The 17,023-nt window shown below is 40.0% G+C and overlaps 1 protein-coding gene across 7 annotated transcripts in view; it reads right to left on the bottom strand.

The window, feature by feature from the left end:
- DMD (dystrophin) overlaps nucleotides 1-17,023 on the bottom strand; it is a 2,140,576-nt gene that overhangs the window by 1,688,231 nt on the left and 435,322 nt on the right. For all 7 annotated transcript variants that reach the window (XM_090061814.1, XM_090061802.1, XM_090061811.1 and 4 more), the window contains exon 2: nucleotides 10,588-10,649. In XM_090061814.1, the coding sequence (XP_089917940.1) occupies nucleotides 10,588-10,649 (62 nt within the window). The remainder of the gene's footprint in view (nucleotides 1-10,587; nucleotides 10,650-17,023) is intronic.

The following is a 17,023-nucleotide window of genomic DNA, read 5'->3' as shown; positions in this document are numbered from 1 at the left end:
AAAACCTCCTATTTTCCAGTCCATATTTGTTTGCATAGTTTGTATCAATTTGATCTTGTATCAATATTGTCCTTTAACTTAATAGCTTTTCTCCTTTCCTGACATTCATCCACAAATATATTTATGAATTACTAAATATATTTAAGAAGAGTAAGTACATCTTCTCTCAAGCTTTATGTTGCTATGTTAAAGAAGCCAAGTTCTTGTAATCTCTTCTTATAAATTAGGCTTTCCATTCCCCAAATGATCCTACTAGCCCTTCTTTGTGCCAGTTCCTTGTGAATTTAAATTCTTTAAACATGGGAGTATGTAGATAATAGTTTAAATGGACTCTTACAAATTACATTTTAAGTGATACTCTTACTAATATTTTTTTGTCCCTGTACAAAATACCCTGCCTAGTATATCATATAATTTGATCCACAACTACACTGACCTGAATCATTGAGCTCCAGTATGCTTATGATACAGCGTGTGTTCACTGAAAAGAAGATCTTCAGGCAATCATTGATGTCTTTACAGAGGCATACAAGAAAATTGGACTGATGCTTAACATTCAGAAGACTAATGTCCTCCATCAACAAGCTCTTAATGAACAGCCCATAGCTCTGATAATTCTGATTTACGGTGAGACTCCGGAGAACATTATTCCCCATACCTCAGAAACCACTCTCATAGAAGATTGACATTGATGAAGAAATCCAACATCACCTCAAATTTGCAAGTACAGCCTTCAGACCCCTGAGGAAATAAGTGTTTGAAGACTGTGACATCAGATTCAAAACCAAGCTCATGGTTTATCAGGCAGTTGTGATCCCTACCTTACTGTACAGAGCTGAGATGTAGACAACATCCAGGAAACACTTCAAACTGCAATCTATGGCCTGTGGAGCAAATCCACCCAGAATAGCCTTTTGATTCAGTCCATGGAGCCATGGCTTAGGTGGCATTTGACAGCAAAGGGCTCTGCCTGCACCCTGCTGCAGCTGACTGACAGAAGGCTTTGGGAGAGAGGGGGTTCTGCCCACACATTTATCTAAATCTTTGTGCATGATAATCTGATCCTCTTCCATACTGGCAATATCTGCAGAGGTCTAATTCTTTCACTAAGGAAGACAATGAAAATATTCTGCAAAACAGGTCTCAAACCTGTTCCTATGGAATACCACTAGTAACCTTTTCCCAGTCAGATAACACTTTTAAAAAAATAAACCCCACTAAAATCTAACTAACTCCATTATTGAGCTCATACTTTGAGTATTTTCTTAGCTAAAATGTCCTTTGAGGCACTACATCAAACACTATCTGCTTATCTAGATAGATAAGGACAATACAATGGTCCCATCTAAGACATCATACTATCATAAAAGAAAATTATACTGGTCTGACATAATTTTCTGTAGCTAAAATCTTTTTGTGGTTTCTCTCATTTTCTATTTACCTCCATAGCACTGATTATTTTTTCTTTCAATATCTATTTTAAGACCTTGGAGAATAGTGAAGTGAAGCTGATGGGTCTGGAGTTGTCTAGATCTCCCTTTTTAAATCTGGTCCTAGGCACTCTCTACAAACAGATGGATTGAATATCTGCAGTAGAGGAATTGCTATTTCATCTATGAGTCCTTTCAGTATTTTGAGATGGAGATTATCTGCCTCCCTGCCTCCCACCTGGTTTTGTGACAGTAACCAATTTAAGAGCTGCTTTCATACAAGATATGGTAATTTTTATTACCATATCTTTATTCCTATTAGGTAACTTACTATCATCCTCATAAGCATTTTTGCCTCTTTTAAAGATAGGAGCAAATAATTCTGTAAGTATTTCGGTAATTGTCCACGCTGTTTTCAGTTAATAGTGGTCTAACTTCTTCTTTCCTAGATTGTTGTTGTTATATTCTCATTTATGTGTTGTTTGATTTGATTTTCTTTGCAGGGTTTAGCTTTGGTAAGTTTATTGCCATTCTCACTTTCTTTACTTTTTTAACCTGAAAATTATTCTCTCCTTACCAGAAAATTATTTTAATCCATTCTTTGCAGAATTTCTGCTTATTATTCATATTTAAGACTCCCATTTATCCAATATTTTCTGTAGTCCTCCCCTGCCAATTTCTAGCTCTTACTTTGGTTGCAAATTCCAGATAGCATTTGTACTTATGACTTAAAGCGATTCCATGGCTCTTCTGAATTTAAATTCTTGAGCTCCCAAGTCCAGTCAACATCCCTAAATAATTTTTTTAGTTTCTCAAATATGTTCATCTGAAGTCCAAAATCCTACTTATGGGCCTATGATTATCATTCCTCCAAGTCCTAATATCTTGTACTATATTTATACTCCCCAAGTCATCAGGGTGGCTTTAATTTAAATTACTGTCACAAAGGGGATTAGGATTGACGGCGCTGGAAATTGAAGGTTTATCCTCAGAATGGGATTATAAAAAGCACGAGTGTCAAATCTCCTATCACATGGTCTATCCACTTCTAGTGCAGTACAAACTCTTTCTATTTAAATGCTTGGTATCTATCCTACAAATGCCAATGGACAGTCCACTTCTGGCAGGTTTTTCCATGAGACTGCGATTGCATAAAAGGAATCTAATTTTATGCTCACTCATTAGTCCAGGAAAATGAAAAGAAAGTCATTCTGTGATCACCGGATGAGATCCTACGATGGGAAAATGAAAGCCCAAATGGTAACAAGTTTGGCAGCTAAAGTGGAGTTTAGTGGAGTATATTTATAAGTGACCCTCTCTTTCTATTATTTGCTTGTTTGCACACTATGTATGTTTGCCAAAATGGCATCCTGATTCTAAAACAACTAGAACTGTTTCCGATATATATTTTTAAATCCTCCCTCCCTCCCATCACATAATAGCTTTTTTCACAATAATGTCATCATTAACAATAGTTATTTTCAAAGTCTTTGGTTGTTTTTTCCGCCTGTGAAATATTGACATGGAAAAATTAAGGTTTTTTAGTTTATCATTATATACCTTCTCTTTCTCTTCCCCCTGCCTTTTTCAGTGATAAATTAGGGAAAATTTAAAACAGAAGTAGGGGAAGAGAGGGAAAGTGGAGGGTAAAATACCAGTAACAGGGAAAAAAAAACCCCACAGTTTGAACCTTATGATTTTTTTTTCCTTATAAAACTGAAATAGCAAAAAATATTGCTTTACAATCATCGAATTATTAATGAAAAATAGTTTTCATTTTTCCAGCTCAAACTATTGAAAAATAACTCCTGTTTCTGTACCATGTTAAAAACACATTTAAGAGGCTGACGTGAATTTATACCTGAAAATTTTCTCTCTCTATAGCAGAATATAGCCAATCACATTAAGTCCTACTCACTTAAAAATGTGAATATGAGGAAAAACAAGTTTGGCTTCTTGACATGCAGCACTTCAAGTTCAAATATTGGAAACTCACCCACACGGTAGTGCTTTGGTAGGCAAACCACTTATAAATCATAATATTGAGCAACAATACAGAACCCAAAATTAGCCATCAGAACATAATATACAATTAAAACCCACAGAACCCATGTTACCTTGCTATTTCCCTGAATTTCAGTATGCATCCTTTTTTACTGCTGACATTAAAATTTTATTCTGAAATGCCCCCTACATCATGAGGGAGCGAAATATATTATTCTCATCACCTGGTGGATATTTGTTGGATTTTTTTTATCCCATGAGAATGTACAGATTTCCTGGCATTTTTTCCTGTGTTGGCAGTGTCTAGACAGGGTTGCATTTCAAAATCAGTTGCCATTTATAAGTGCCTTCATTTGTAGGTACAAACAGAGAAAGTTCATTACTGAACTCTGTTTTCTACCATAAAACCTATTAAGCAATGCATTAGTAAAATGCTTGAACACTGATGTTCCTCTAAAGTGCATGATAAGCATCATTAAAGTAATATGGGTACATTTAAGCTATTTGTTATAAAGATCCCTACAATACCTATAGAGTCCCTACATTTAAACATGTACACTTTATTTGTAACTTGTAGAAAATACACTTAGGATGCTATAGTGCACTAGAAAATACATATTTTTGAATTTAAGATTTAGAAAAGCTTCAGATCTAAAAAATAATTATCATCTCTGGGGACAGAAATACCCCCTGTGATAATACTAATTAGTTTCCAGTATATTCTATTAATAAAGAACTAGTCTACAACAGGCTTCTGTGCTACTACCCTCATACACACAGCAGAACCTCATTATATTACAAATTAACCTCTTTCAGGGATGTATATACTGCAGCTCTTTAATTTTAAAACAAACAATATAAAAATAAATATACCCCACATTTTGAAGCCTGTCCTGATTTACATATCCTACCCAAAACATGCAACAATAACTGTTAAACTCCTGGGTAGTACTTCCAAGTTTTATAGTACTTACAATTCACAGACCCCCTATTATTTTAATAGCTAGACTCTGGGTCCAGTTATCTATTCTTTCACTGAGTTATGTTACCTGCCCTAGCTCTTTGCATAGCTCAGCTTGCTGCATGGGAAAAGGGGCACAAGTCAAAGAAGATCTTGCGGTTTCAAACATACATATACCCATAAAGTATGGTTCTGGGTCCTTCCCTCTCAAAGAAAAGCTTGAGAGTCAGGGTAAGTCTAGGAGTCTACTACTATCTCCAATCCTTTAGTTCAATGGGGGTGCATCTATACATGCAATTAATGCACAGAAAAATTACTGCAGAGTAAAATGCTATGCAGTAAGCTTTCCCTGGGATCATGTTTATATGTGCACCTGTTGGGAGCAAATTTGCTCTTGAAGCAAATGGTTCAGGGCAGAGCTATTCCTGTCCTGTTCTGCTCCCATACAGTAGCCAAGATGAGCTCTAGGCACCGGGGTTAGGCCTAGGCTAGAGGGGGGGCAAGAGAGAAGTGAGGGCTGTCCCATCCCCCAGGCAGCTGTTTCCCAGCCACATACCCCAATTGGGACATTTGGCAGATTGAGGTAGGGGGCTGAGAAAGTGTCCCCTACCCTGCAGCTGTTTCCCAGCCCTCTGCCCCAGTTGGCCAATTGGGCTAGGAAACAGCTACTAGGGAGGGGACAGTCTCCCCCCGCCACCTGCTGCCTGGGCTGACAAGGGGCAATTTGATCCTAGTCAACTGTCTACACAAATGGTATGGTAGCTACACTGCACAGTAGCTAATGCACATTTAACCTACTAGCTGTATTTACAGATAATAGAAAGCCATATATTAGCCTAATTCACTCCACAGTGGCTGCTACACATGGTTAAATGGTGACACAGATTAGTCTACTGTGCAGCAAAACATTTCATGTAGTCACACTCAGGAAGCAGTAACTGATGCTTGCAGATCCAGATGTTTTCAGTTGAACCTCCTCATCAGATCCGGTAATGTGACTTCATATGCAATCATAAAGGCATTAATGTTTTTCTTCTTCATCTCTCACCCTAATAAGCCACTATTTCCTGAGTCATGCACAGACATCAATATTTACAGCTAAAATTTAAACATATGTGAACTACGAGAAAGAATTTCAAAATTTTACCATTTATGATCTTCAAAGTAATACTTATTTTCAGTCCAATAATAAACTGACTACAGCTAATGAAAATCAGTATCCCAGATTTTCCATTCAGGAACATGGAATGTGACTCTACATTGATTATAAACAAATTGTGAAATATGTAACTACACTTCTTTACTCAGGAGTAATGAATTTAGTTCACTGATAAAGTATAAAGTATTTAGGGATGAATGATTCAGTTTACAAAAAATTAAAATGCAAAACAGAGATGGTCTAAGCCTAGTTGTAATAGTGACTGGTATTCTGGGTGTTCAAGGGAGTTCAACACAAGGAACTGAACTTGAAGTTTTCTTTCTGGACAAAAGTCTGTGCTCCAAAGAAGTCCATCATCTGAGACCTCAACAACTAGTCTTTTAGTGAGACTACTTCTTTGGTTTCTGTTTGAATTTTCTGCATACTGAATCATTCACCCCTAAATATTTTATACTTGATTAATAAACAGAAATCCATTGTTCCTAAATAATAGAAATTAATGACATAGTGTATTTTAACATCTGTTTATAATTAATGTACACCCCTAAGGGTAAGCTGCTTAACAAGACATTTCAGAAACTATGCAGAACTCATTTAAAATATTCATACATGCACACAATGTAAATCAAACTACAGTAATGGCAATTTTAACCATAGTATCATGAAGCATAACGTTAGCTGAACTAACATCACTTCCATGATTGAAAGTAGGCATGAGCCCAAGACAATTTCCAACACCAAAAGGGTTAGAAAGTATTTGTACTCTACTCCCATGGCTACTCTATGGATATAGAGGATAAGCCATGAAATTTTCACTTGGGTCCAGTTTTACAAAGTTCCATAGTGTTTGGGTCAGCTATCCTTTAAGGAAAATTGCAAAAAGCAGCTACACTTCTTTATGGATTGGACAGCTGAAACATAGAAGCCAGTTTCCCAAACTCAGAGCACCTGAAAGTCAGGAGTAGAAGCTAAGTCATGATTTGAGAGGTTTTCCATCAATTCTGTATGAAGAAGAAGCTGACTTGTTTGATAGGTATGCTCATGTGAGTAGACATAAATACAGTCATGGAAATGTAGGACTGGGAGGTACCTGAAGAGGTGTTTTATTTGCTCAGCACTAAAGCAAGATCAAACATATCTAGTTCATCAAAATACCCTGAGATGTTTACCCATTCTTAATTTTCAAGGAAGATGTTTGTAAAACCAGCCTAATGTCTTAGTTTTTTTTCTTTAAAAATTCTTATAGATTCAAAACTTTTTTTCCTTTTTTTTTAAAAATATATAAGCTAAATCTTGCTTGCTACAAATTAAGTTGTCTTTTTTCTTTCCCTACAACAGTTGGTTACTTTCCTACTTATAGCAACCTGTTATATATAAGATGCCTTATCTTCCCCTACCTGCAATTTTTGGCTTTCAGATCTAACCAAACCCAATGCCTTCCCTTACAGCTTAGTGTTTGGATTCTTTCTAATTTGTCTGCATCTTTCTTAAAACATAGTAGCACAGTACTTCACTGAGGACTTCACTAGCACTGAAAACAGTAGAAACATTACCTCCTGGATCTTAAATAGGATTTTCCTGCTAGTACACTGTAGAAGGTAATTTTTTTGCAATAGCCTCTTCCTGTTGATTCAGTGCAGGGATAACTGTTTGCTTGCAGATGTTGCAAAAGGGAGGGGACAGCTGCTGGTATCATCTTCTCAACCTCCAGCTCAGGGGTGCCAAATTCATGTGGCTCTGCAGGCCAGATAAGGGGCACAGGGCCAGTTTGCAGACTGGCTTAGGCCCACAGAGTGGCCCTGTATACCAGGTTCAGGTTGTAGAGCTGATACAGTCTGGGTGCTGTATGCACAGCACTCTGGATTGACTGTGTGTGCAGCCTGTATGTGAGCTCCAACCCTGCGTGCCACATGTATGCATGAGGCTGTTCTGGGGTACACACTGTGCAAAGCATGATGTGCTGGTCTGGGACACATGCTACATGTACTGCCTGGATGAGACTGGCACTCTGTGCTGGATCTGGCACTCAGGGCTGGTCTATGTTTTAAATTGGGACTGGCTCTGGATCCAGCATGCGGCACCCGTCTAGCACAGGTGCTGCATGCAGCGTGCACCCCAACCTAGACCCCTGAGCTGCATGCATGCACCAGCTCTAGTCCAGCACTGTACATGGGCATGGTCTGGGGTACACATGGCATGCAGTTCCCATGCCAGACTAGCTGTGTGTATTGGGTCTGGCATAGCACTTGTTATCTCTCAGCATCTGTGTGCTTGGGGAACCCTGGCACAGTACACAGCCTGTCTGATTCACAAAGAACTCTCCCCACTCCACACACTTCTGGCCTGAATAAGAACTGATTAGAGGAAGGACTTACAAAACACAATGAAGATGCAGTGGGAGATGCATCTAAAGCCCTCCAGACAAGGGTGATAAGAATGAAGCAACTCCCCTGGCCTCATTTTTACGTGGGAGATGGGACAGGAAAGCACTTTCATTAGCATTCAGGATGGAGAACAGAGATTCCAAGGCAAGGACTGAACTGAACTCTGGGATCAGAGAAGCAGAGGAGCACTGCATGATGGAGGATCTCTATTCCAGATGTTAATCAACCCACGTCTACACACACTCAGCTCATCATTTATCAGACCAATTCTAGTAATGACTCCTTTACTGGTACCCAGAACACTGAATCTGCTTGTCTGTATTGTGAGCTCCCTCAGAGTAATACCACCCATAGCTAGGAGTGATCAGTTCCTATTATCCAGCATATGAGCCATCATTTACCCATAAACAAATCTAATGTTCTTCCTTGAGCCATTGGTAGTTCTCTGCAAAAACCCCTACCCAAGCTCAAGTTTCTGTCCTGGTGCTTGGAACCAAAAGCTGCACAGTTTCACTCCTTTTCTGCCTGGGATTACTCCACTAGTCATGCTGAGGGCTCTGCCTGTCTGCAAGCTCCAGCAAACACCTGGGAATTTTGACTGGTTCAAGCTTCGCTGAGTGGTGAGATCCAGACTTTCTCTCTCTCTCTCTCTCTGACTTCAGGAACCTGACTTTTCATAGGTTTTATAGACATTAGGGTTGGAAGGGACCTCAAAGATCATCAAGTCCAGCCCCCTGCCCCAGGGGCAGGAAGTCAGCTAGGGTCAAAGGATCCCAGCAAGATAAGCATCCAAGCATTTCTTGAATGAGTCCAGAGTAGGTGCCTGCACCCCTTCTGGAGGAAGTCTGTTCCAGGTCTTGGGGGTTCGGACAGTAAAGAAATGGTCCTGGAGGAGTTTATGACTGTTACTCTCTTACTCCAGGCACAGTTTTCTGAACCTACTTTTGCTAATCAGACTTGAGCTAGACTTTCCCAAATACCTAATTGAAACCATGTAATATTGTAACTGTTTTATTTGTCTCTCTTGTACAGCTATTACTACTGGTATCATCATAAGTTTATATACCTGGCAATAAATAACTTTTATGGTCAAGCTGGTTGGTATACTCTCTCTTTGAACCTTACTTACTCTTCTGTCCCCTTGACCTCTGCATTTGCTCAGCAGCAATGCTTTTTTTACCTAAGCCAAAGATCCCTGTAATGCTCAAAACTATGGTAGGGTCTGTTCATCAAGGGAGTTACTACTAGGACCATTGTGACAAGAGATTGGGATGTGCTGAATTTTGAGGTGCATGAGGGTATCAGCTGAAACTGCTGATCGGACCCAGCCTGCTTAGACATACTCTGTTAGCATGTGTGTCTAACTGCATTTATTATTGTTCTGCTGAAATAAGGGATGAACCGAGTTCAAGACACATGAGGGTATCAGCCTGTCAATGCTGAATATCCCAGCGTGACTCAGATGTGCTCTGTTAACCCATGTGCTTGTCTCTGACTGCATTTTATTTTTGCCCTTATGAACTGAGTTCAAGGCATATGAGGGTGTTAGCCTGTCAATGCTGAATAACCCAGCCTGGGTCAGGCATGCCCTACTAATCTGTGTGTGTATGGGTATATATGTGTTTGACTGATTCAGTGGTTGGAGGAACCCAGCCGCACTGAAACCGAGTCCTGCAAGATAGCTCCATTCGGGGTTAGGACTTGTAGAAGGGAGAGATGCAGCTCCATATAGAAACACAAGTAACATAAGCAGCACATTGCTAGAATTAAAGAGACCCCAGAAATGTACCCCTAATAAATGAGTGCACCCCAAAGTGATGGGCAAATCTGTTAACACACTATGTACAACCCAAACCAGATGGGTTCCACAATACTACAGGCAGCACACAGAGCTGGTTCTAGCGTGTGCTCCATTGCAGCAGGCTGAGTGATGCAGCTCCACAGGCCAGATCTGGCCCACGGGCTATGTCTACTCTAACTGCTGTGTGTGCTTGAGCCTGCAGTGATAGAAGCAAGCTAACCCAGGAAGAAGCTGAGTTAAAGTTGGAGCAATTTTGCTACACTTTCAAAGGAAAAACCTAAGCAAAGCAGATTTAGTTGAGTGATTGCTGAAAGAGGCTTGGAATTGTGAGCAAAGAATTTTTCTCCTCATTTAAGTCTTACTAACTCGAGGAAACTGGACTGTATGTACATTATTTATAAATAATCAGAGCTTCATAAAAAATGACTCCATCTTTTTTCCCTCTAACAAATACAAGTACTAAGGTCAAAAAGGTAACAGTGTTATGCAAAATGCATGAATTGCACTTCATTCATACACAAAATAAATTACAGATCTTTAGCTTTAAAAAAAACAGAATAAAAGAAAGAACACAAAGGAGTAACTCAGTGCTTCCAACTCTTCTGTTTTTCAGTGAAAAAACAGCAAGAACAGGAAAGGATACAGAGACCATTTTAAAATTATAAAAGGTATCTTTTTTAAAGAAGGGTTTAGTTATAATGCAAGACATCTAAAACTAGGAACCAGATTTTAGGCCAAGCTGAGATGTTCTGAAAATTTAGTCTCAATTGTGGAAAATACGTGTTTTTTAAAATCTGGCCTTACATGCACATCACAAGCTTTTGGTTTAAAAACGAAGATTCTCTTACCTTAGCAAACTGGGCATTTATCCATTTTGTGAATGTTTTCTTTTGAACATCTTCTCTTTCATCTGCAAAAGAAAAACAAAGGGATTTCTTATAGTTACTCAAAATCCAATTACACAGGGTTTAACAAAGCTCTTGTCTAGAATGAATAAAGGTTATAGCTTGAAAACCATTATGTACAATTGGTTCAAATACTGAAATATGTGCATAATGTTTGCTGCTATATAATCACATAGTTATCATCATTAAATCATTAGAAGGAGTGAGAAAAAGTCCAACTGAATGAGGGAGGGCTAAGATATCATTGGTACTCAGCGTGTTCTAGTTTTGTTCCATCTTTTTTCTTCAGTCCTTTTAAAGCTCTTAAATATGCTCAAATATGCTCACATTCTGCCTGATCCTATTCTGGATCTTCAGAATCTAGAAACCCATTACAGAAAATACTTCACTGTATGTTCATTTAACATGCTGGTTTCAGAAGGATAACATGAGTCCCTATACTCTGAATTCGCTTCTTTCCTTGGCCTGACAGAATTTGCACTGATGCCTAAGGGCTTCAGCCTAGAAACAGGAGAAACTTTATACATGACAGCAGTCCCATTAACTCCAGTGTGCTTACTCACTGTGAATAAATCTATTCATTCATTGCTATGTTTGAAGGATCTGACTGTGGAATTCCATCAAAGGAAAAGAGCAATGTATAGCAACAAGTGCAAAAGCTAAAAGAATTTGAATGACCAAGTTGCTTGCTTGAATAACATTTCTTACTTTTCCAACATAAATTGCTTAAACCCAGTTGAATAACTAATATCTATATAAAACAACATACTTTACTTACTGGAAATATAGAAAGCCAAATTTGTCCAGGTTAATGGAGGAGTCGTGGTTAGAAATAAGTTGGGTGGGGTGTCAACAACTTAAAGGTTCATGGGGGCATTTTTGTCACAAAGGATACAGTGATGAGAAACATATTAGTCTTAGCAATGACCTTCCAAGAATGCTGCAAAAATGCTTTTGAATATTTGGTTTGCTTTTATAAATGAATTTGCTTCAGTGATATTACTGTGTTTACTCGAAACCAAGATAACTTAAAATTTAAGATAACTTTCCAATAATTACATTCCAGACATGGAAAATTCCAAGCTTGTTATAATTTTCCATGTCTAGAATCTAATTATTGGAGGGTCATCTTAGAGGGATTAGAGGGAATCTAATTATTAGAGGGCCGAGTTGTTCTAGGAGCCCAGCTCAGCCAGGGATAGCAGGGGAAATATGCAGGTTCTTAATTTCAGTGCCTGCTCCCTGCCTGGCTCCCCTCCTGCTCAGGTCCCCAGTCAAGCCAGGCTCCCTGCACAGCCACTTCACATAGATCCCAGATGGAGTGGTCTGGCACTTGATTTTAAGGTAAGGCTTGGTTTTCCCCATTTTAAATCAAAATAAAAAAGATTAGCCTTGGATTCAAGAATATACTGTAGTGTCTAGTTTGTGTTTGCTTTTATAATATTCTAGAGGAGGAGTTTGTTGGCAAGAAACAGAAAGTCACTATTCCTTCCTATTCACAGAACACGGACTTTGATTGTACAATTACAATCTTGATCCTAAGAACCATGTTTAACAATTCAGAGGGCAGAAAATATGCCATAAATCCACTTAAAACAGTTCAATCTGAAACCCTCACAATAAACTACTTGCAAATCAGCTGCAGACAAGAATTAGCCACAGATTCTGTAAGTGGCACCAGTGCAAGAAATGACATTATTTTAGTTTATTTGCCCCAATCTTATTTCATGGCTTAATGATATGTAGCTAATTAAAGCTTAACCAGTGCTATTATCTGCCTATAATTTATCTTTGGCATTTACCATCTCTGAAGCCTTCAAATATCTAAGAGTGCCCTTCAGACTCGTCCTTAACAACCTCTCCTGGCATTTATCATACCTCTACTGGAGGGAAGTACAAAGCCCTTAAACATAAACTTAAAATTAAGAAGTTTGCATTCATGTCCTTATATGCTTGGCTATAATACAGGCCTGTAGAGTTCAAGTTCTCCTCTAAGGATGTTGTACACCTGTGTATAGCAATAAGGTCCCACACCCTTGCCACTGTCCTTTCTCAGATCCTCTCTCAAACACTAGCCATGACGCAAGAAATCCTCTAACAAGGAATCCCTGCTAAAATTGCAAAGCCCATCCTTCTGGATCATAATGTTAGGTTGTCTTTGACAGTCCAAGGTATTCTCACCTTGTAACTACTATCCCTTATGGATGCCCCCAGTCAAGCAACCAGTAAGGAAAGTTCCTTCTAGAAAACAAGAAAGAAAAACTGCCAAGTTCCAGAGGTTTACCCCTGTGTTTATATTGCACAAACATTCCTCAACCCTTTCAAGAAATTCAGGCCAAGTCAGCCACAGAGCACAGCAGCTAGGTGAAGAATTGGTTTCTTGCTGCTGTATGCAAGATAGAAACCCATTCCTGTTTCTTGTCCTCGACTTCTCTTTCACGGCCTCTCATCTTCCTCAGTTCCCAGAGAGTACTGTTTGACATATTTTATCCAGATCTAGTGCCTTTCCTCTCATCAGCATCCATTTTAGGAGAAAAATCTCCCTAGAACTTTCCATAAGGAACATAGGAGAGATTTTCTACTATGCACACATGAAGTGCCATAGAGAACATGCAGGCCAGAGGAAAGGGGAGCTAATGCATCACTCTGATCCTGAAATTTCTGTGGGTGGAGCTGTCTAATTTATCTCAGCCTCTTGGGCTGGAATCCCCACACTATGGGCACCTGCACACGTGAGGGACCTCTGCTCATTAGCACATGTCAGAGCAGACACAGTTAATTGAGTCTGCTCCAAGTCTGCTGGAGAGTGCTAATTAGCACACTCCAGCAGCCTCCACATCATGTGTATTCAGCATCCCCATGTTTAAAATGGTGGTGGGGGTGAACTTTGAAGTGCCCACTACCATTTTGAAGCATGGGACACTGAAAACACGTGACATTGGGTCTCTTTAGTGAGAGCGGATATCAGAGCCTTTCTAATTAAAGAACATCCCCAACCCAGAATACATATATAAATGCCATATATATCACAGCTTGGGTCCTACTATAAACTCTGTCTCTCTTAGCTCAGAAGGAATCAGTGGAGAATACTTTTACAATCCTGTGTCTAGCACCCATGCCAAAGGAATGGGCACAGGTGCTATTGTGACAACCACTGATGATGAGTGGGACTGGACAAATGGGAAAAAAAGGCACAAAGGATTAAAATTCTGACCTAGAATGAGGTTAACAAACACATTTGGTGGCTTTAGCCCAGTATCTACTGAGTATAAGGAACACATTACAGAACTATTAGATACAATTGTGAAATTAAAAATAATTAAAAAATCTGAATTCCTTTGGATGCTTAGCAGGAATGCTTTGAATTAGAACTAAAATACAGGTGTAGGATCAGTTTGGAAGCAATCAGAGGACTAGTACTGAAACAAAGTAGAAAAACAGGCAGATTTACACCTTATAGACTAGCTAAAGCAGATCCTTCCTTCCTTCCTCCCTCCCTACCTAAATCTATTTTGCTGTTCCCCAAAGAGAAAAATATATGACACTGCCTGAAATTTCATAGCACCTGAAGATCAAGTGAGCTTCAGCCCATGGAAACTTGTGCTACATAGTAGTAAAATTCACCACATTTTTAAAATAAAAAGTGATATTAATTCCCATCTGAAATGCTCAGCAATTAATAATTTTAATGGATTCAACTGAAACTGAAAGGCGGGTACAGTTGAATTACATGAGGAATTCACGGCATTAATAATGCATTCTGCTTTCTTTTCCTTTTTATGAGACAAGGCAAGGCAAATCTTTATGATACAAGAATATCTTTGTTCTTAAAAACTTGCTTGGACAGCTGACATTACATGTTCTTTTTCAGAAGAATGCGTTTACGTTATAACAATACAATATTCTGATGAAAAATGAATATTAAAATGATAAAGTATGTATTTTGTTATGAAAACTTCTGTGATATGGAAAAAAGGTTTTTTTCTCTGCTTACTTGCAGGCAATCATGAAGAAAACAGTGATTGGATGAAAATCTTGAAGACATTAGAAGCCAACTGACATGATGTACAAAGTCTTATGAATATGCAGAATAAGTAAGTATGCAGAATAAGTATTTAAGCAGGGAACATTACTTCATCTTTACATTATTATAATGTATATAGAAATATTCTGGATAATAAATCAGCAGTAATTTTGATAATATTTTCATCCGAATTCACGGAATTAGACTGCAATACACCATAAGCTGCAAATGTAGAATACCAATCTATGTAACCAAAAAATATTTCAATTTATTCAAAAGCAAAAAGTCTCATGTTTATTTTTGGTTTTTAACTACTGTTTTCAAAAGGTAACTTAAAAGCTTCTGTAAAAAAGGATGAGTGTACACTATTCTGTGTAAGAGTAACTAGTGATATTTCCATCATCAATAATTTCTAAATATGCATTTTTAACTTTCAGTGAGAGTTTTCATATGAAAGGATTGTATTGCACTAAACTCCTGGGCTAGGTGCAGACATTGCATTTGGTTCGCTTTAAGGACGCAGAAAGCACTTTACAGCCACAAGAAAACAGAACTTCACAGCACATAAAGCACTTCAAAAATGGCAGATCCCACTCTAAGGGCTCATATACATGAGAAGGGAGGCTGTTTTGACATGCTGTCATTACAGTGGGTCAGAGCAGATTCAATTAATCGAGTCTGCTGGAGTGTGGTAATTACCATGCTTCAGCAGTCTCCAGCATCTTGTGTATCAGCGTGCCCACACTTCAAAATGGTGGGGGTGGGGTTGCTTTATCTAAAGCTTGTTCAACAGTGATCCCCACTGCTGCAAGAGGCCCCCCATAGCTTGCTGGCATAGGGAGGTCTGGGAACATGGCAGGGGACTCCATTCACACCCCCCCTCCCCCCCAGCAACCTGGCAGCTGCAGTCAGAAGCTGCAGAGCAGGGCTGGTCTAGCTTTTTGCACTGGGAACTGTGGCTCAGGAAGGTAGCCCACTGCCATGAGGGTTGCCCACAGCTTGCTAAGTTGAGGGTAAGGGGGAATCAGCCTGAGTCTGCATGGGGCTGCCTTCTCCCTACTGCCCTAGTTCCTTGTGCAGCAAAATGTGGGGCTGGGCAGCTCTGCTGCAGATGCTGGCTGATGCTAATAAGAAGCTAGATGGAGGGGAAAGGGAGCCCCCCATCATGGAGGGCCCTCCAACATCTTGCTAGCTGGGGTCTTTGAGGGGGACCAGGTCCCAATGGTGGAGGGGCTCCCTTCCCTCCCCATGCAAGTTTCTTGATAGCAGCAGCCACCAGCTACAGGAATGGCAGCCTAGCCTATTGTTCCCCCACACCAGGAATGGGGGGCCAGGTGAGGTGGGGGGAGTGCCCTTGCTACAGGGACATATCCTGGCCTCCCCAGGGACCCTAGATAGCAAAATATGGAGGGCCCTTGTGGCGGGAGGGGTGGTTCCCTTCCTTTAGCTGCAGCCAGCAGTAGCAGCATGAGTTCCTTGGGTCACTTTTCATGGCACTGGGAACTCTGGTGGGGTGGAGGGGCATGGAAAAGAGCACCCTACCACAGAAAAGCCTGCCCCCCACAAGACTCCAAGCAGCAAGCTGGGCTTTGGCCCAGCCTGGGGGGGGGGGGGGTTCCTGCCAGAGTTCCTGTTGCTGCAAAAAGTGGTGCAGGGAACTCATGCTGCTGCTGGCTACAACTGGGGGGATGGAGTCTCCCTGCTGTGAGGGCCTTCCATAGCTTGCTGGCTGGAGTCTGGGGAGGGGGCATGGCAGGGGGGCCTCTCTTCTGATCATTCCCCCCAGTTGCTGTTGACAGTCCCCAGCTGGCAGGTGGGTGGGGCGGGGGGGGCACACTTTAGATTACCTCCTGGGGGGTGTGCAGGAGCATCCCCTAACTGCTGGCCTTGGCCAGTGCTGGCATCACTCCCATCCTTTCCCACTGCCCCACCAAATGGTGCACTTCTGTTTAGATGGAACCTGCTTTAATTTATAGCGCTTCAAGTAAAGTGTGATAGAGCACCTTCTGCCAGGGGCTTTTTGAATGTCTGTACTTAGCCCTGAATTTCAAGAGTTTGGGGTGCCTCAATATCTTAAAAAGGCTTTTAAAAAATATTTGTTTTTTGCTTGTCAATCTAAAAATTATTATTGGTATACTTAACACGGTAAGAAAACTACTAATTTTTCTTTTTGAGTATCCATTTTAGGAAGTAACAGTTTTTCAAGGATATTTTCACTGGATAAAATTAACTTATGGGTTGTTCCTTTTGGGAGTTTTCCAATAAGACTAGAAATAGGTTAAAACTAGAATGGCATATCTGATTATCTGACAATGCTGAGGCTTGGAGACAAATGTAATGAAACCAACATTTCTG

This window comes from Crocodylus siamensis, chromosome 1 (genome assembly GCF_052110815.1).
Source record: "Crocodylus siamensis isolate JL-2025a chromosome 1, ASM5211081v1, whole genome shotgun sequence".
Taxonomy (NCBI): domain Eukaryota; kingdom Metazoa; phylum Chordata; order Crocodylia; family Crocodylidae; genus Crocodylus; species Crocodylus siamensis.
Note: the sequence above shows the minus strand (reverse complement) of the source record. Positions and strands in the feature narration are given on the sequence as shown.